The sequence below is a fragment of the Genypterus blacodes genome, unplaced genomic scaffold, assembly GCF_046128005.1.
Source record: "Genypterus blacodes isolate CSIRO-AG114 ecotype Tasmania unplaced genomic scaffold, CSIRO-AGI_Gbla_v1 ptg000057l_1, whole genome shotgun sequence".
NCBI classification, from domain to species: Eukaryota; Metazoa; Chordata; class Actinopteri; order Ophidiiformes; family Ophidiidae; genus Genypterus; species Genypterus blacodes.
This window is the reverse complement of record NW_027466869.1, coordinates 3,330,001-3,351,386: the sequence shown is the minus strand read 5'-3', so window position 1 is coordinate 3,351,386 and position 21,386 is coordinate 3,330,001. Positions and strand designations below refer to the sequence as shown.

Sequence of the window (21,386 nt, the reverse complement as noted above, 5' to 3'; positions counted from 1 at the left end):
GATTGTTCCTCGGCACAGAAGAGTGTCGGTTTGCAACCAGTGGGGATCTCTGACAACACTGCCTTATATAATCAATCCATATTTCCCTGCCGTTAGCTTTGCAACTAATCTCTGCGGGTGCACGCAGGCGTTATGTCACTAATAAACTCACACAGTTACTCTGGTGACATGTTCCTTTCCATTCCAGAAAGGTGACGCTGACTTTATTTGGCTGGATATCACAATAAAAAAAGTCAAATATTGCAATGTTACATTTTCCAACAGTGTGCAGCCTTACACTTATGTAAACCGCACAACACTGGCTTCATTCAGAGCCCCGTCTCACAGCACTAAGTCTCTGTTTCAGCCAGACATTCTTAGTCATGCCTGCTAGGTACTAATAGCATTTAGCTGCTGGGTCCTACCCAAGGCCAAAGTCTGGCTGCGTGCCATGAGACGGTATTGACCTGGAAGCTACTATTATCCTCCATGCAACGTTACAGCACAGCACTGACCCATTTGGCTGATCACTGGCCACATCTTCACATCTTTAGCCTTCACGTTAAAGCCACGCGAACCCAACAGAGCCAAGTCCATTAACTTGTTAGGACTCGGCCCAGTTTTGGCAGTGAACCCGTAGGTCCGTGTTTTATATTCTGTATCCATTACTCTTAATTAAACACAGGTAGTCTTACTTTAACGCACTTGATTATTTATGTTGTATTTGCTAAATGATGGATCGGCGTCGTCCCTTTGCTTTTCCTTGGGTTTGACCCGTTGTGGACGAATTCGCCTTCACGTTCTGCTTCTGGCTTTATTTACATCTTCTTTACTAACCCTGAGTGTGAGCTGAATCAAATATGACTGCCATCTGAAAAAGAGCTAATTGCTGCCAGACCAATAAAGTAACTACGGTTACTGCCAGAGAGATTTAACCCATAAAGTGGATCAATCCCGAGCAACACAACAGACTCTTCTGATTGTGCTTACTTATGCTTTTGGCAATCATAAGTAGACAATATGTCGCAAATGTTTTTAGCATTACAGCAGTAGGTCTCATGTCCCCAGGAGGAAAAGGAGGCCATGATTAGGCAAAACACTATAAAGTAATAAAAGCCACGTAGGCTGTAGTTGGAGGTAAAGGCATAGTTACTTCATTAAGGCTGAGAGGTCTTACGTACGCACACAGCTGAGCTTAACACAGCCACCGTTACAGATGGGAGCGAGTAGGGACACAGGGAATTAACATGAACCATTTAATGTGCGCGGGTGCCTGCCTGTGATGTACACACACACACACACACACACACACACACACACACACACACATTCATAGGTTGGATTCTGTAGGCCGGATTTAAGAGTCCAGAATTAGAGAGAAAGAGAATGTGGACAGGATACTTGTGGCCATGCGGCGTATTTATAGCCTGTCCATCCTCTGGTACTGTAACAGATTTGGAGCTTAGGCTACAGTAAGTGCGTATATATAGCAGGCCTTAGTGTCCTCTGATGGAGCGGCCTAAGAGGCTGATTATCAACAGGCTCTCACCTCAGGAGTTATATGTATATCTGTGTATCTGGCACTCTGCGTCCTCGCCTCCCACAGCCAAGTTGTCACCCTCTGTTCCTATAAATTGACCAGCTTCACTCGGAGCTTAGAGGCTGGAGAGACACATACACACACGCACACATGCATGTTGTCTCCTGCATTGACACCAGAGCTGCCGTCAGTCCTCCACCACAACAGATGCTGGAAATGAAGCCTCTCAAGATGCACATCAATAGTAATGTGGCAAGAGGATTAATGGCACTAAAGATTAATGAAGTTATAAAAGAGGTGCACAAGCACACGTGTGTAGTAAGTGTCCCCATATGGAGCAAACAGTTAGAGAGCAGGCCACCTTGTGCCCTTCATATGGAGAAAACCTGGAGATTGCTAATAATGGAGACCAAAGTCGGTATGAGGCAATTAGCATACACACACATGCACACACACTTGAAAGGCCATGTCTGTTTTCAAGTGTGCCTTTTATCACTCAGCCTTTGTTATTATTTTTACCCCAGTGAACTTATTCTTTCCTGTCTGCCATGCACATGATGGAAATTCCCTTTATCGGGAATGTTGTATTATGTGTGTGTGTGTGTGTGTGTGTGTGTGTGTGTGTGCGTGTTGGCTTTCCGTTGAGGGGCCACAGCCCAAGTCCATGCGTCATCCTGGTCTCCCGCTCCCACGGCCGCTGTGAAATTCCCACTCCTGTTGAGAGGATTATACTGACACTGTGTGTGTGTGTGTGTGTGTATGTGAGTGTGTGTGCGCTTGCGTGTCATTCCATGATCTTGTTTAATTTTGATTTTATTAAAAATACATTACAAAATACATACTTTTTGGAAGGACTCTATTGTGTATAAATAGCCACAGTGAGGCCGTATTGACACTTTGTCTTCCATCTTCCTAACTTCCCTCTTTGATCTTCCTCAAGCTTTGTGGTGTCTGAAGTTTTGGGTGCAATTATTGAATGAATGGAGGGAACATAAATCCATAACCATTACTCATATTTTCATCAGGGGGAAGCAGAAAGACAATGGCAGCAGTGTGTTGGTGAGGGTGAAGGAGTAAACATGTCCAGTAATAAAGCAGCCGAGCTTCAGCCTCCTCCTCCATACTTCCTGCAACTCCATCTCTCTCTATCTCTCTCTCTTTCTCTCTCTCTCTCTCTCTCTTTCTTCGATGTGACTACTGATCCACCGAGGAGAGAAGGGAAATGTGTTGCCAGTCGGCGGTTGCACACTGGTGCCTGTTTAATGAGTGTAATCACGACTAAGAGTTCCCAGCTCCTGGAGACGATCAGGCCCGTCCTTCAGTCAGCAGCCAGTACCGGCTCCAACATGGCGGTCAGAGGTCAGGTCAACTGCCAGGCACAGCTGGCAAAGATTAACAATACAACACAGCACATGTGTGCACGCTCGTAAATTCACACACACAAACGCACCCTCACACACGTGCTTGTCCTTCATTTATAACACTCATTTTGCTGCCATGGGTTAACAAATGTTATCATCTAAATTGAACACAGACTCCAAATCGGCGTATATGTGAAGTTGAAACCCGCTAAATGACTTGTTAAACTCTGCAGCGCTGGCTGGTGTCTCCATCGTTACCGACTCGTGCTGAGTGGAAGCATTCTCTCCAAACCCACATAGCTTTGTTTTAAATTATAGTGCCGATCGCAAAGTCTCCAGAGTGACTAAATATATCTGGCTGGATTTTGGGAGATTGCGATTAAAATAATGCCAAAGACGTTCAGAAAGAAGGGAAAAGTCAGTCTAATGGAATGTGGCAGCTTTTCATGCCATTTTGGATTTGGAACATTTCATAAAAGAAGCTGCACATATTGAAAGTGATGTTTGCGAATCAAAAGTAAACCGGGAAGCATTTGTACCCCGGGCGATCAATGCTGCTTAGAGACATGTGGTGTTACCTATCTGACCCGGACCCTTTCAGAGGTCAGAGGGCCTTTCACCACAACGGCCCTTTGTGTGGAAAGGGCCAGTGTGGGAGAGAAAGTGCGGCGGGAGCAGCCAGGGACAGCTCCACTCCATGACTTTGTGTTCAACGTATGCTTATGTGTACTGTCTGTCCATTGTATCTGCAGCACGTATATACATATTCCACGCACATGAGCGTTGTGTGTAACTCATTGTCCCCGACTGAATGAGCTCTTTATTTTCGACGAGGGCGGAACACACACGAGCTGTGCACGCGTACACACATGCACACACAAACAAACGCACACCAGAGTATGCTGGAGTACATACTCACACCCACAGAGCATGTGACAGGACTAATCGGACCCTCTTCACACACACACACACACACACACACACACACACACACACACACACACACACACACACACACACACACACACACACACACACACACACACACACACACACACACACACACACAGAGGCATATATATGCACACACAGCATGTGACACCTTGGCCAATCAGACCCCAAAAGCCAACCCATCCTTACACAAACACGTTCTATTTCCCTTTACAGACAGTAAACACTGATCAGACCTGGATGCCTCACAAAGCACTCTTTTACAGCATGCGCAGCTTGCAAACACACACCTGTGTGCGAGCGCGTGTGTGTTTGTGTGTATGTGTGTGTGTGTGGATCTGGCTACGTTGTGAGTGTACAAGCCAACGCTGACGAAAGAGGCAGAAAATAAACATGGGGCTCACGGGGAGTATTGTAATCCCAACTTCCTGTCACAGTCAGCGCCTATTTACAGCCCAACAATAGGCAGGGCAGTGTGCTGGTGCTGTGTTTTTTTTAGTGATGACGTGTGTGTGTGTGCTTGTGTGTGTGTGTGTGTGTGAGGAGTGATGCTGGGATAGATTTATCTGCTGCAGATATCATGTTATAGGCTCGTACTAAAAGGTTGCAATTGAGGCCAAGCCTATTGTTCTTAAGGAGGAGCAGCGTAGTGTGAATGCAGGAGCGCGCACACACACACACACACACAGTCTCTGCTGCCCCAGCTGCTACACCACAGCTCCTTTACTCTCTTTGACACTTCACCATATGTACATAATACACATGATAATAAGAATAATAACAGGCCTTTTACACTTAATGCATTTAAAAAGGTATGCAGGTAAAAATACAAACCTCTCTCTCTCTCTCTCTCTCTCTCTCTCTCTCTCTCTCTCTCTCTCTCTCTCTCTCTGCTTTGGAGGGCATGAGTGTGTGTAATGTGTGCACTTTAATCCCCGGTTTAGGAGTATCACTCACAATAAGAACTGAATTGATAGAAAGCGTCCGCTCAGTTTCCCTGAAAGCTTTGCCTAAATCCGCGCCAGCATCGATCGCTCCCCATGTGCCCTCGGCTAAATCCAAGCTACACCTCCTGCACCATACCCTCCATGTGTGTGTGTGTGAGTGCTGGGCGAGTGAGGTAGGGGTGTTTCAGTGTGTCAGAATGGGATGGCAGTTATAAAATAGGTACATGCAAGGTGTGTGTGTGTGTGTGTGTGTGTGTGTGTAAGGCGAGTGCGGTGGGCAGCTAAACACAGCCACTCAAAGAATCTCTTTCTTCTCTTTTGAAGTGAGTTCAAATGCTCTTCAAAGACTGTCTGCCCGTATGACGGCACATGGGTGTGTGTGTGTGTGTGTGTGTGGAGGGGGGGTGGCGGTTGCGTGCGCTCTAAACACAGTTTCAGCTGCTTCAGCTTGGATTACGCAAAGTTGTTGTCTGCTTCCAACTATGCATTTCAGCTTTGTGTGTATTAGCAGCATGTGTGTGTGTGTGTGTGTTTTAAGTTGGCTGCTCTTTCTGCTTGCATGAGCCAGCGTTACACAGGTGTGCAGCATAGTGATGCCTTTTACCACCCATGTGTACACATTTATACTTGCACCAATTATAATGCACTAATAGCTTTTTAGACATCTGGTGTTTTCCAAAGTCAGTCAAAGTGTCAGAGTGCCGTTTGTTAATAAACCTCACCTGATCTGAAATCTGTGAATCCATTAAGTCTTTATTTGTTCCTATCCTGGTTCAAGCGTCTGAAAAGTGACTGTTACTCACTCTGACGGGTAATTGTCTTCTCTTCTTACAACAATGCAGACTGAACTATTAGCTGATCAATCAAAACCTAGCCAATACCCTAATCAATAATGAAAGCAATGATTGACTGCACATTTTGCAGAGTAAACAATAACAAAACTACAGTAACACTAAAATACTGAGCTTGCTAACTGGAATGAATGTGTCAAAATGCATAGATTATTATGTATATAATGCCAACATGCAGTAATGTAGACGTTGCGTAACGATGCCAAAGGTGCGTTGGTTGGGTTTAGTTCAGTTTCCGCCTCAGTAATCACGTTGGAGCCTCAGACGGGCCGCAGCTTCTTCGCTTCGCCATCAACGGCTAATTTGATCACAGTGCTGTTGCGGTTGTAATTCTGCTTGACTGAGGACTCGTCTCTTCTCCATCCTCCCCTGGCTGCCTCGCTCCGTCATTTGCTTCCTCCCTCCTCCTCTCCCCTCCCCTCCCTCCCTCCCTCTCCTGGCCCTTGTGTCTCCCCCAGAGCAGAAATTACATGCTGCTTTGTGCGCGGTGTAAACAATGTTTTCAACAGCGCAGGGCCGTCCTGTCCTCCCCCTCTCTCCCTCTCTCTCTCTCTCTCTCCCTCCCTCCCTCTCTCTCCTGCCATCACCCTCTCCCGTAGCCTCAGGGGACGAGTGGAAAGCATAGGGGGGGTTGATGAGAGATGGGGGGGGGGGGAAAGAGAGAGATATTGGAGGGATAAAGGGAGGAGAGGGGGAGGGTTGAGAAGAACAAGTGAAAAGGAGCAACAGTCTGTTCCCAGAGCACAAAAAGGCCCAACAAGTCTGTGTAATAAGCATAATAAGAGGGGGTGAAGGGCAACACCTCCCCACCACTGACACACACACACACACACACACACACACACACACATATGCCGCGTCTGCATAACTGCCATTCAGTGTAATGATAGTCAATGGACTCTCAGCGTTACCTGCTACCTCTCTCTGCCTCTCTCTCTCTCGCTCCCTCTCTACGTTGAACACACTCACATCCTGTCTTTTTCTCTCTCTCTCTCTCTCCCCCCGCTCGTCTGTCTCGGCGTGCGTGTGTGTGTGTGTGTGTGTGACGGTTGGCAGTCAGAGATCCAGAGGTTACATAAATGTGATGCGAGGCTGGGTGAAGGAAAAGAGAGATGTTACATAAAGAGCCGGGGCTGAACAAAGGTTAATATAAATGGATCCTTGTACTGTAGGCAGTGTCCATGGGAGAGAGGACGAGCGAGTGAGAGAGAGAGAGAGAGAGAGAGAGAGAGAGGGAGAATGGCCATTACATAAACAGATCAAGACGGGGAGTTATGGCTTTGCTTAGTGTTACGTAAAGAGACGGGGACATGAGTGACTAATATGAATGAATCATGTGTCGCCATGGTTTGTGTGTGACTTCGCTTCGACGACTCCTATTCTTTAAGACGGATGCAAATTAGTGAAGTTGCTACGAACACGTGTGCTGCTGCAATTCACAAAAAGTAACCCACAGGTCACACACACACACACACACACACACAGATTCATACTTGTTTCCCTTTTCAATCGATGCGTCCCAGGAATAGCCTCCCGTTTGCATATCCTGCACGTATTGACCTGTTTGTTTATCATTTTATTGTTCCTTGTTTGTTTATCGGCCCACGCCGCCGCATTTCCACCGCCGCGTCATGTCGGTCCGTCTCCTCTTCCTCGTCATCCTCGCCCTGCTCTTTCTGGGTGCCGCTTTGTGTGAATGTCACATAACACTTTGTAATATCTGGCGGTATCGTGAAAGACCTGCGCTTATTAAAGTGTGTGTGTGTGTGTGTGTGTGTGTGTGTGTGTGTGAGTGAGTCTGTCATAGTCTGACACCAGCAGCAATATTTGTTTCGTTAAATTAGAATCTGAAGGATATTTTATGATGTGATGAATTGATGATTGTGGAAACTAAATTCATACACACTTGTGTACCCCCAGCTATTTGATGTGTGTGTGTGTACATGTACAGTGTATTGACCATGTATGTATGTCTCCACAGATACTACTACAACAAGAGGATCCTCCACAAGACCAAAGGCAAGAGGTTCACCTACAAGTTCAACTTCAATAAGCTGGTTTTGGTCAACTACCCCTTCATCGACATGGGCTCCACTGGTAAGCCTGGACAGACTGTGTGTGTGTGTGTGTGTGTGTGTGTGTGTGTGTGTGTGTGTGTGTGTGTGTCGGTGTGTGTCCGTGTGTGTGTGAACGTGTGTGTGTGTGTGTTCAGTCGCTCCTAATCCCACAATAGGATAGCATGATTACATAGGATTACACTGAAGGAAAACCTATATATTATCTCCTGGGATCCTTACTCATCTTTTTCTCTTTGCTCCACCTCCTCCTCTTCCTTTCCTCCTCCCCTCCTTTCCTCTCTCCTTTGCCTTTCTAGGCAGTGGCGTTCCACAGAGTGCCCCTCCCGTCCCCACCAGTGCAGGGTCCCACTTCCGCTTCCCTCCCTCCACGCCGTCCGAAGTGCTTTCTCCCAACGAGGACCTGCGCAGCCCGGGCGGCGTGTTCAGCTCGGTGGCCCGCCGCATGGCCCGAGGCTCGGTCAGCGACTGCAGCGACGGCACCTCGGTCAACTCCGAGATCGAGGAGGGCAACGGGGGAGCGGGCGAGGAGAGGGGAGGAGAAAGAGGAGGGGAGAGGGTCGCGGGCGGCGGCGTAGGACCCGGCGGCGGAGGAGTAGGCTACAGAAGTATCATCCACCCCCGCGTGTCTCATGAGACCCTGTTCCGCATGTACGGAGGGCCGGGTAACCCAGGCGCTCACCCGGGCGCACGGGGCCCCGCAGGGCACCGCATCCACCCAGATCCCCTGTCCCCCTTCCCTGTGTCCCCTCTACCGGGGCCGGGGGGAGCCGGCCTCCTCGCCCCTCCTCTGTCCCCGGCGCTGTCCATGACGCCCACGTCTCACATCCCCTACACGCCCTCGCCCACCCTGTCCCCCATGCTGGGCTCCCACTTCTCCTTCAATCCAGAGGACATGAAGCGCTACCTGCAGGCCCACACCCAGTCGGTGTACAACTACCACCTCAGCCCCAGGGCCTTCCTCCAGTACCCCCACATTGTCATCCCTCAGCCCCACCGGCCCACCTCGGACAAGGCCGGCCTGTCCGGAGAGCGAGGAGCGGCCGACCGGGCGGAGAGATTGGCGGCGGCCGGGGGATCGGAGAGGGGAGGAGAGCGGCACCATCACCCGTCTCTGGCTCACTCCACCCACCACCACCCGCACTCTGCCCACCCTCACCCTCACCCTCACTCCCATCCCATCCATCATCCACTCCACCTGGGGGAGGAGTCTCCGCACATGTCTCCCTTCAAGTTTAAGCTACAGCCGCCGCCACTGGGCAGGAAGCAGCGGGACGGCCAGAACAACCACAGGCAGAGCTCCCTGTCCTCAGGGTCCGGGTCCCTGTCGTCCTCCGGCCTGGGCTCCTCGCTGTCGTTCAGCAGCGACCTGAGCTCAGCCAGCGGCTCGGGCCTGATATCTGGCTCCTCCTCCACGCAGTCTCTAAACAGCGCAGGCCTGCCCAAGATAAAGGTGAGAGACGGACCCTCATCTAGCACTGACCTATGACCTCTGACCTCTGCCAGATGCAGTGTAAAATTACATAATATGCTTTTGACAGTTTATTAGGAATTAGTTAAATCCTTAACAGTCAAGCCTCAAAATCCACCTTAAGCTAATCAGAGTGTTTCCATTCCACACTTTTCTGATGAGATCCATCTCCAGGTTGATCTCTTTCTCACTGTGCCTCTCTTTCCTGTCCAGGTGGAGCCCATCTCAGATATCGAGTCGGAGGAAGAGGTGGAGGTAACCGACATCAGCGACGAGGACGAGCGTGACGAAGAGTTTGAGCTCTTCTCCCGCCGTCACACCGGAGCCCCCAACCACCACCTGCACCACCACCACCACCACCACCACCACCTTAATAACGGCTCAGCAGCAGCCCCGCATCAACATCCTGATGAAGACCTGGACGAGGACGTCTTCAAAGCACCGGCTCCTCCCCCGCCCGGCCTGACGCCTTTCTTCACCATCCAGCACACGCACTCCAGCGTAAACCGCGGGCCACCCACCCTGAAAAGCGAGCCGGCCGACCCCGGGGAGAGCAGCACGCCCCCGCCTCAGATTGGCTCGGCCGCAGCCCCCCAGACCAAGTGCATCCCCCTCAAGCTGCGCTTCAAGAGGCGCTGGAGTGAAGATCAGCGCATGGAGGCCTCTCAGGAGGAGTCGGACGACAAGAAGGTGCGGGCGGAGGAGGAGCGGGAGCGAGAGAGGCAAAGCAACGGCCGGATGGAGACGGACGAAGACGGGACGGGCAGCGGCGAAGGGGACAGCCCGCCCCCACCGGGAGACGAAGGCTCTCTGGCCACGCCGCAGGCCGCGCACAGGCGGGAGAGCGCCGAGCTGCACCGCGCCACCGCACAGCTGTCTCTGGAGAACAAAGACTGCTGATGAGAGCGACAGCCCCAAACACTAACACCTCCCGCAGCATCCAGCGTGTAAATGGATCCTCCGTCACACCTGTCCCACCTGTCCCACACTGATACAACACGGCCACATCCCGACGCTCCCTGGGATCCGGGAGCAACGGCACAACGTAAATATAAAACCCTTAACGTCTCAAACACCCCCCGCGGCTTCTGTCTGTCCCCTCATCAAAGCTCTGCGTCTGGATCCTCTGGGGCGTCTGAGGAAGGCGGGGCCGCTCGGGAGTGACGGGTCCCAACTCCAGATTACCAGCCCCTGCCCCGGTAGCACAGATCCTGCCCTCACGCCCCCCAATCAGTCAGATCAGCAGTCAGTAGACCCTCTCCTCTCCTCTCCTCTCCCAGCCTTGCAACAAACCCCAGAGGATGAAGGACGGAGGACGAAGGACGCGCCGTCTGTCCTCTAGTTTTTCCTACAAAGACGACAGGACTTCAACAAGTGCCTGCATCTTCAAATCCCACAGCCATGAATTGACGCGTAAAGGGGAGAGAAGAGACGTGGGGGGGAGGGGCCGGAGTGAGGATGACTCCCTCCCCCCCCCTGCACGGTTCACTCCCACTTTCAATCATCGTGAAGTCCTTGTAAAGTCAAACATGTAAATAAAAGGAAAGACGAGTGTCCAGGACTGAAGAGTGGGACAGTTGGGTGGCGTTTGATGGACTCGATATTCTGGTAAACCTGGCCCACTCCACTCAGGGAAGCCTATCGCTGTATGTTTATTGGAATCGTACACACACACACACACACACACACACACAAGCAAAGAAAGAAAGAAAGGAAGGAAGACATCGACGGTGAATGGAACTTGGGGGACTCACAGTTGAAACTTAACTTATGGACTCTAACCCAACGTTCCCTGCAGGTCAAACCCCATTGACTCATATTCACAAGCACACACGCGCACACACACACTGTAGTCTCTGAGCTTTTTGACTTTTGTAAACTCTTAAATCTCTCCCTCTCTCTCTCTCTCTCTCCCTCTCTCTCTCTCTCTCTCTCTCTCTCTCTCCCCCTCTCTCTCTCTCTTCTCCTGCCCTGGTTTCTCTTGTGGACCACCTGTGGAGAGCTCGCCACTCCACACTCGCTGAAATATTTTGTATCTCACCCCAGGGTGAGATGAAGAGAGGAGAGGAAAGAGAGAGGAGGGGAAGAAATAGTTCAGCGAGCAACTGAGGGGACCACGTGGGGGGGGTGGGGGGGTATTGCGGGGGTAAGATACTGTGCTCGCCTGTTGACCAAGCCTGTCCTAACATATAGCTTCTGTACTGACTGTAGTTTCCCCGCCTCGTGTCCCAGCAGCACAGAGACCCTTGGTCACCAGCTTTAGCTCCTAACAATCGTATGATAGTGTTAAACTAAACCAGCAAATGTTTGTACTCGAAGAAACACACACACACACACACACACACACACACTCACACTCTCAAACGCACACACAAGCGCACACACTGCCTCAACTGGCCCCCGCACTCTCTTACGGACCGACGTCGCTCCGTCATCCTGCGAGAGCTGACCTGAGCATGTGGGTCAGTGGGTCCCCAGTGTGTGTTTGTGTGTATGTGTGTGTGTGTGTGTGCATGAACAGACTGACTGCCATCCAGTAGTGAACTTACACGAGTCTGAGTCCGAGTCTGAGAGAGGCAGGGAAATGCGTTTGGCCTTGCATGCACGCACACACACACACACACACACACACACACACACACACACACACACACACACACACACACACACACACACACACACACACACACACACACACACACACACACACACACACACACTGCCTCTCTATGCCTTGTTTTTATAACATGTACAAAAGTGGAAGCTGAGCTCCAACACACACACACACACACACACATGCCCACACACACATACAGACTATATATAAATTTATATACTCTAAAAGAAATTATTATACAAAAAGTGAGATTTTAAAGAACCCTACATTTTAGTGACACGGTTGATTCAGGACTTTTTAAAGTGGATTATTCTGAGGAGCGGTAAGAAGCTCTGTGCCGCTAACGGGGGCCCGGCCAGGGTGGGGGGGTGCAGGGGGGGTTAGTGCGGGAATTAAGAGCGGTTTGGGTCGGGGAGGGGGGGGTCTGGCGTTTTGTTCAGTACTTTTGTCTCAAAGGTAAACAGAGCAGCACCGGGAGCAGCAGTGCAGACGAGTGTGTTTACTATGCTGCTGCTGCTGCTGCTGCCCCATTAGCATGCAGCGCTAACAACCCGGCTCAGAGCACCACCCCGGGCCCACCCCCTCAGACCCCTGTGTGTGTGTGTGTGTGTGTGTGTGTGTGTGTGTGTGTGTGTGTGTGTGTGTGTGTGTGTGTGTGTGTGTGTGTGTGTGTGTGTGTGTGTGTGTGTGTGTGGGGGGGTTATTAGTGAAGTAGAAATCCTGTCTGCTCTCTTTAGGCCAGTTGGCGTAACGCTCGGCGGCTCTCTGGCTACAGCTCCAGTTTGGGGCGTGTGAGAGGAAGAGGAAGAGGAGGAGGACGAGGGGTTAATCATTAGTGTAAGATAGCATGGAAACGCTGCAAGTCTGCTGCCATGTGAGGCCTTTCCTGAAATGCCCTCTCCACAAGCTATGCACACACACACACACACACATACACACGCACGCACGTCATGTTTTGGTGTCCAGCTCTCCGCTCCAACTCTGGGAGTCGATCGGTTCAATCTTTGCCGCTGACCAGCAGACATGAGACAGATCTATAGCAGCAAACTGTTACTAGGCCTCCAGGCCGTCTGTAGCCCAGCTGATCCAATTCCCTCAGCAGACCCCTGTGGTCTGTGCTGCAGCATGTCACAACCTGCACACACACACACACACACACACACACACACACACACACAGCAACAATTCCTATGTCTGTATTTGAACTGACAGCTGCCTTATTACTTCTTTTCATACCTAAGCAACAGGCGTCGCTCGGCCTGCTCTGCACTCTTCTCCCTCTCTCTCTCTCTCTCTCTCGCGCTCTCTCTCTCTCTCCGCTCGTTTTGGTTTCCCTCGCCGGTTCAGGTGTTGCCCTGACTTCCTGCTAACTGCGGTGTGATGTGCCTGGGCCGTGACATTATTGCAGGGTGAGACAGATTGGAGTGACGCAGCCTCTCATCCTGTCTCAGGCCCGGGCAGCACAGCCCCAACATTTCTGTCTCTCCGGAGGCCATTAAGAGGAAAAAAGGTTTTTCATTTTGTCGTTTTGTTTTTCTCTGACGTCGATATTGCTGTTGATTATTGTTGCTCTTATCGTTCTCACTGGGTTATTTACCTCCTCACCAGGCATTATTATTCCATGGCTCTTTTAGCTGTTGCTTTTATGTCGTGTACATCACTTTGAATAATGTGGACCCCCCCCCTCTCACCCATTCCCCCCTTTGCAGACCTTATAGACACCACCCCCTCCATCCACACACACACCACCAGATCCCTTCTGTCATTGTAGTAGTTTTTACAAATGTAATATAACAAATGTGTAATATTAATTTTTTTTTTTTGAGAGCAGTTGATGTGTTGACAGACATAACACGGGAGGGGGAGGGGCTGAGAGGAGAGGGGAGGGGCTGAGAAGAGGGGGCGGGGTAGGGGTGGAGGATTTTATCTTTTTGTCATGTATTGTAATTTTTATTTTATAATGTTACTTCTTTCTCTTGCTCGCTCTTGTATATTGTTTTTCTTCCATTTTTTGGGGGGTTGTATCATCTTAAATGTGAAGCGTATTGTTTCACTGTGTAAAGGTCTCTCTCTCTCTCTCTCTCTCTCTCTCTCCCTCTTTAAGTCTCTCTCTCTCTCTCTTCCTTCCCTCGTCTCCCCGAGCAGTTACGTAACACTCGCGATGGAGAGATGAGCGTTAATATCATGATGTAACATTGCATTTCTCTCCACTTCTTCTTTTGTGTTTTTATTTTCCAAACTTGTAATTACGCTGTAATCAGGGTTAATTAAAACCGGTTAAAACCCAATATGAATATCACAGTGGTGGTTTGTGTGTGTGTGTGTGTGTGTGTGTGTGTGTGTGTGTGTGTGTGTGTGTGTGTGTGTGTGTGTGTTGGTTCACAACATCCACAGTTATTAGTAAGACAAAGTGCTGATTAATCACAATCGGCTAACACAAACTCCTACAAGCTCCTTTGACACATAAGTAGTTAGTTTAAGAGTGCAATTATTTACAAATCAGAGAAGAAGGAACTGATGCCATGACTGTATTTTAATGCCGATCAGCCTTTCAGAAAAGCTTGATCAGGAAGAAGCTTTGATTTGACCTGCAGCCAAACATTTATTAGATTTTAAGAGGCGCGGTGTGAATGGTGACAAATTTAAAACCGGATGAAATACAAGTCCATTTGATATGCTGCTGTTCATGACCACAGCTGACTGAATGGCTTGAACACAAACACACAGCTGTGGTGAGTGCTTTGAGGTTACACACTCTTCTCCTCTCCCTCACTTTTACATTACAGTATGAGGTCAGTGGCCGAGTCGTCCTCCACGTATGACCCCGCCGTGATCCCCTAAGCTTACTGACACTATGGAACTGTTGTTGCCATAGCGCCCTCATCAGGTCAGTCAATGTTTGAATCCAAGTGGTGAATGCGCAAGCCCACCAAGTTCAGTTACAGTCGACTCAGTCATTCATGAGAAGCAGCACTTTTTAAAGAATGAGACATAAAAAAAGATATTTAACTTGTGTTTGTGACAATTGACCCAAAACTTAAGGAGGAGAGGCAAACAAAGTGTAACATTCAAAACAGTGAGACTGTGGTGCTCCTTGCCTCATCTTACCTGGTTTAACTGACCTTACTGAGGGTGTGTGTGTGTGTGTGTGTGTGTGTGTGTGTGTGTGTGTGTGTGTGTTTGTGTGTGTGTGTTCCTCATGCTCACTATTGACACACTAGCCACCCAGGTGTGCCATTTGCAGCAGAGGAGAGAGAGAGAAAGAGACCACAGGAACCACTACGCTCTCTCACCTGTGCCACATCCCCCCCCCCCCCCCCCCCCCCCCCCCCCCCCCCCCGCTTCCTCTGAGCGCCTGCTTTCGCGGAAACCTGTGCACGGCCGACTTCCTGCTCCACATATAACCACCATCTATGCATTATGCAGCAGTGCACAGCAGAGACTCATCATAAATGCACACACACACATACATACACACACACATTCTCATATTCTGAGAGATAAAATAGAGTTGCGTACCGAGACGTCGTAATAAATTCACCACATCCTCCAGTGTGCGTAGTGAGGCCTCCGCACAGCGACGGCGTGTTTGTTACATTAAAGCTTGCAGGCAAGATGGGACGAGTGTGAGCGCACATTGATGTGGTTTGTTTGAGTCTCATGCACTTTTTTGTTTCTCTTCCTCCTTTCACGTCGTCGTCTCTCCGCTCAAGCAGTTTGACCCCCATGAGGAAATAGAATCACTTTTATTTCATTAATGGGAAGACAAACTATGACTGACTGAGCTGAGATGTGAAGCTGAGGGTAAGTTAATGGATAACTTTGGCCTTTTGGTTCACCGTGGTCACGCTTCATCTTGGTTTCCGATTGTCATTTTATATTGGATGTCTCCCCCTGCTGTTAGAAACCTGTACTGCAACTACGTCTCTGCGCTGTGGAGACACTTTCATTGAATGCGGGGTGACTTTGATTGGAAATGTAGTATTTTTGTCGTTGATGGTTGAAGTTTTCTTTGTGTTTTGGGCATAAAACTGCTTTGAATCTCATGCAACCTAATGGACATTTAACCAGATGACTCATTCCATTTTATAGTTTATTTATATTTACATTACATACATATTTTGACCCTATTCAGACATTCTGTTTTACTATGAGTTCCTGTCCTACAGAATGAATGGAAACCTCAAGAATGGACAGAAAAAAATTGCATTAATAGGTTCAGAAGGAAAATGTGGCTGATGATCAGATGGTGTGTGGGTTGGTGTACCAGATAAGAGGTTTCTGTAGAGTAAAATATTCCTAAAACAATACAGTGAACAACTCATTCCTCTAAATATTGATTCTGTCACTCACTTAATGTACTTTTACCCACTTTTCCTCTAACACAGGCTGCAATCTGTTGTCCAAGGATCCCTGCATGAGAAAACCCAAGTCCTGTCCTCCACTCCAGGAGACAGCGTGGACCCCAGGAACAGCTGAGCGGTATAAGGTTACTGTGACAAAGAATGCAGGGAGCACACACAGGCCCGTCTGTTCACCGCGCTGAGGCCCGCGTTGGAAGCTGTGCGACCTCTGCGCGGCTTTAGTGATGCTGTAATGACATCGCTTTTATTAACCAGGATCACGGAGCTGCGGACAGCGGTGAGTCTTCAAGAAAACACAGCCACACACAGATATTCCCTCACTCCAACTGGTTTCACCTTGGTTTCACCAGTGTGTGCCGACATGGACATGATCTCCCATAAATCTTTAACTGTGCGGCGACTGAGTGGAGCTTTTATCAGACATTATCAGACATTATGACTCCAAGCTGCCAGCGTGAAGTATACTTTAGGAGTACTGCAGTACTTAGAAGGAGGGAGGATGGCTCGGCCTGCGCTTGAAACTTGATACACATTCTTTCCAAAATGCACTCCTGCCACTGGAGCTCAAGGTCAACGGTGGAAGAGGTAAGGAAGAAGAGAAACAAACAGTAGAAAGATATTTGCAGACTCCTGACCTCTTGTCTAAGAAGCTTTTGTAGAAGAAGCCTGTTTTTGAAAGGATGACCCAAAAAGTGCCTCACTGGAAAACCAAAAATTTAAGGAATAGAAACATGCTTTTACGTCTTTGACCCCCACCAGTCCAGTTAAAATTGTATAAATTTTGTAAAAATCAGTGGTGTCTTCGTTAATGTTGCAGCTTTCTCATATGAAAGCTTGAGCTGGTGTTACCTGGAAGAATGTGTGAAATCCAGAACACTCTGTGATGACTCCATTCTTACGAGTAACAAGACTCCATCGCTCCCGGGGATGTAAGAGAACGGCCTCTCAGATGAAAAGAGGCGCATGACTTCACAGAAACGCGGCCGGCGTCCACGCTGCAGCCTCAGAATCAGCTGTATCGATCGCGCCGGTATGTATTTTATTAGAGCGGCTCTCGTTTCAAACTCTTTGAACCGTCTTCTCGCAACTGAACAGAGCTTCCACGTGTTCGGAGGGGGGGGGGGGGAGGTTGGTTGATGAAAGGCAGTCTGGCGTTGAGTTCGGCGGTCAGAGGTCATGTGAGTGTGTAGGCTGTTAGAGAGCCTGAGGTCACAAGCATTCCTGATGGGACTCTGGTGTGGCGTTCACTTACACAGGAACAAACATGAACCAGGAGACCAAGACAAGACAAATAAGTCCTTTGCTAGTTTGCTTGTTTAGGTTTAAAAATAATAAGTAATTAAAGTACCTTTCCGATCCTGTCGATTTATATGAGCTAATATTTGTTAACTTCCTACCTGATTGTTGTGTTTTCTTACATTTCTTCTTCTGAACTCTTTCTCGTTCTCACACACTCCCGGCCTCTTTTCTTTCACACTCATCTCTCTGTTTTCTCCTTCTGTGTGTACCTGAGGCCACTCTGACAGCAGAGCCCAGCAGAGCCCAGCAGGGGGCGGTGGGGGGTCTCTGGAGTTTGACTGACAGGCCAGCGATGAGCGTGCAGAGAAGGGTGAAGGGTGAAGGTCAGAGGCCAGGCTCCCATGGAGGAGGCGGGGGAGCTGAGGCAGAGACGGGGACTTGCTAACGAGGAGGGGGGAGGAGTGAGTCTGTTTGTCTGGAGATGAATAGAAAGAAGAGAAGCGCAAGGAAAATTATGAAATGAGAAGTTATTGATTAGCAGGACACAAAGAAGGCAGTTTATAATTAAGAATAAAGCAAAAACGTCTCAACACCAGCACAAATACATGAGATACAGAGTGAGAATAGACACAGAATCTTGTTGTTTACTTCAGGCTGATACTCAGTAAAAATATACAAGCAGGTGTGGGATTTCCTGTCTTAACAGAGATTCAGTTCAACTCAATTTCATTTTGGGCACAAAGATTCAATTTGTAATGATGATCCACAATTTGACTCGACAACATGCAGACAAAACTGTGTATTCATAAAATAGAAATGTGTAATTATATATCATATCCTTATTTTGTTACAGGGTAGAGATTAGACAACTGTAGTGTGTGTGTGTGTGTGTGTGTGTGTGTGTGTGTGTGTGTGTGTGTGTGTGTGTGTGTGTGCGTGCGTGCGTGCGTGCGTGCGTTATTTATTTCAATACACGCGTATCGTGTGACCTCATATTTGGCTCTCAGTACGTATCTCAGTCGTGACAGTGGCAGCAGTAGCACCACTAAGGAACATGAGCAAAGGAAGATCATAGATGAAGATGATGATTAACTTCAAGCTGTAAAACACTTAGTGATGTGTTCGTTCTGTTGTTGTTCTGTTTGCATCACAACACAAATGGAGGCCCCACGTGGGTCATATTCAATTTCAGGTTTGTAACTTTATAACTGAAGCAATGACTTTATTTGTACGGAAAATTGTAAGATGCAGTGATGCAAATTCACCACTAGATGTCGTTCTAACCCAGCATTTAATCAGCAAGGAGCCTTTTCTCTTCCTCTGTCTGTTTTTCTCTCTTACCAAACACACACACACACACACACACACACACACACACACGCAAACTCGCGTAGAATTGGTAACACTTACTATAGTTCCTTTCGGCCAATCAGCATTTTCGTGTCTTTTTAGATGTACACCCTTCTCTCCCAATAAAGGCCAGAAAGCAAGTGCAACAGACCAGACCAACAGGGGGCGCTGCTGCCCGGAGGCCCTGCCTGACTGTGCTTCTCAATACGAGCCTGGCTGTCTACTACAGCAGAGATTATGTAATGTTTACTATTGTGGTCTTTTGCAGGTTGGTACAAGGTATTGTTATTCAGGGTCAAAGGTCACAATGCGGAGCACACATGTCATCAGCGAACACATGCAGGATTCTTATGTCACACGTGTGACATCATCTGAAACATCTCCATCTTTCTGGCGCTGCTCAGCACATCGGCCATCTCCTGCTGCTTGAAAGTTACAAACACGGGGTTATCTGAGTTTACGCCAGACCACGCCCCCTTGGTCCATCTGGTGGCAACACTCGTGATGACATCACCACCACATGCACCCATTGGCCGGGAGACTCAGCACACCAACCCAATCGCCGGCCGGTGAAGTGATGTCAGCTAAACCCGGGCCGTTCGGATTCAATGGAGTGGGCGGGGCGGAGCGATTACAGACGTCAGAGCGAGCGGGATGCAGAGCTCTGATTGGCTGAACGCAGCGCAAGCGAGGGTCTGTTGCTGAGAGGAAAGAGAGAGAGGGAGCAGCTTGCAAAGGGACAGTGGTGCGTCTGCGACGACATAGAAGCGTCAGCCTGCTCTACTACTAACTTTGTAAATGTGCTTTAGTGTTCGTTATACCGCCGTGCCCATGTTTCCACCTGGTTGGACGAGCGACAAACTAGTGAGAATGCAGTGACAGTTCGCTGCTGGAGAACATAATTGCAAAGCGTCACGGCAATGTGGAGCTTTAATCCTGCAGCACCAGTTTATGTCTCGACCAGGAGAGAAGTGGTGATGCATTATCTGGGATGGCACTTGCGCTGTCAATTATGGTAAACATACTCCCTTTCAGAAGGGGAGGGGGCGTTTGTGCTTTTCTATCGGCTACGGCTTATTTAGTCCCGCCCCTCTGCCCGCCCGCGTGCTGTTCCTAGGGTTCCCAGAGTTCTCATTGGATACTGTAAAGTTTGGGACAGGACACCGCTCTGCCTCAGCATCCTCCACGCTATTGGTCAGATATTCCCGTCAGTCACTTGGAGTTTGACAGCTGGCCACGCCCCTTTGTCTCTGTCAACGACGCTGATAGGCTACTGTACCTGTCAGCGACCTCTGATTGGCCGGCTCACCCAGCTGTTAGTGGTTCATTCACCATTTTGTGACTGTAGTGGAAAAGAGGAGCGATAGTTTTTTATATCCTTGTTTGAGTTTCTGTGGAGGAAAGACATGTTTTGCGGAGGAAAAGTAATGTGTGAGTCTTGACCGCGTAGTCGCTTCCGCCGGCAGCAGAGGGATGTTACCGGGAGTTGTGCGGAGCCTCCTCATCAGCAGAATAGGACCATAAATCTTTGCTTTGGCGAAGGGAAAAGCTGTGTTTGGGTGAGTTGGAACTAAGTTAACGAAGCCAAGCGCGACCGACGGGGATTTATTTTCCATTTTTCTGGAACAGCCAGTTAATATCAAATGACTACCATCTGCCTGCAGTCGCTCGGTGGTTCTGATACCGTAAGAGAAATGGAGTGACACCGCTTGCGAGCCGAGGCAGAGACTATAGACTAGAGAGGAGGGGTGGGGTGGAACTTAACAGCCTAAAAAACTTTGTCAAATGTTTTACTGCAGTCCTATGGACGAACAAGAACACACGGGACCCATTAATGTCACAACATCGTGGGGTAATGTTGAGCGCTTTTATTCCAACTTCTAGTTTTCTAGTTTTTGCGTGAATCAGCGCTGGCGTAGTAAAAACAATCGACCTATTTGCTGCACTGCAGACCGAACGTGTATCCGTAAATATCCACAGTGTATTCGGGGTTTGTAAGAAAAAAAAATGGCTCGGTAGATAAAGAAACATTAGGAGAGAACACAACGTCCCGTTTCGTTGTGGTCTCGCCGCTGACCGTGTCATTCTCTGGGCACTAGCGGTCTGCCGCCGTTGCGTACTACGACTACTACAACCACCACCACTACTACTAACATTACTGAGCTGCTTACTAGAGCGAAACAACACGCAAAGGTGCCTTCTTCTTTTTAACTTTGGAACAAATTACGTAGTGTCACGTCCCTGCCTTTGTTTTGCTCAAACTGTTTGTTACATATTGATGACATTGTAGTAAATAGTTAGTCGTTGCATTGGTAACAACGAGGCCCTTCTAGTTGTGGTGATAAAACGTCACCGTATTCCGGTTGTTCTGTGATTGTTACCGGGCGCTGTTACGCGGAGCAGAGCGGCTGACTGCCTCCAGTCATCACTCTCCTCTGACATTGTAGTAGTCCCTCAGATCAGCGCAGAGAAGCCGGGATGCAGTCGGTGTTTTCTCGGCTTTCCCCCTCGACAACACTCCACTTTTCTGCATTGCAAGCCTGCGATCACTGTCGATGCACCTTTGACATCTCCGAGCGAGCAGTTTGGATCTGTTTGATCTCAGATCGTAGAATAGATATATCAATGATGAGGAATACGC

At 48.9% G+C, this 21,386-nt stretch overlaps 2 protein-coding genes across 6 annotated transcripts in view; both read left to right on the top strand.

Moving 5' to 3' along the window:
- Nucleotides 1-11,938, top strand: part of erfl3 (Ets2 repressor factor like 3) — a 39,130-nt gene extending 27,192 nt beyond the window's left edge. The window contains exons 3-5 of the mRNA XM_076152667.1: nt 7,611-7,726; nt 8,004-9,157; nt 9,389-11,938. Of these exons, the coding sequence (XP_076008782.1) occupies nt 7,611-7,726; nt 8,004-9,157; nt 9,389-10,075 (1,957 nt within the window). The 3' untranslated portion in view covers nt 10,076-11,938. The remainder of the gene's footprint in view (nt 1-7,610; nt 7,727-8,003; nt 9,158-9,388) is intronic.
- An 8,134-nt stretch (nt 11,939-20,072) lies between these two features.
- Nucleotides 20,073-21,386, top strand: part of cicb (capicua transcriptional repressor b) — a 32,261-nt gene continuing 30,947 nt past the window's right edge. For all 5 annotated transcript variants that reach the window (XM_076152607.1, XM_076152608.1, XM_076152606.1 and 2 more), the window contains exon 1: nt 20,073-20,304. The gene's annotated coding sequence lies outside the window, so the exon portion shown is untranslated. The remainder of the gene's footprint in view (nt 20,305-21,386) is intronic.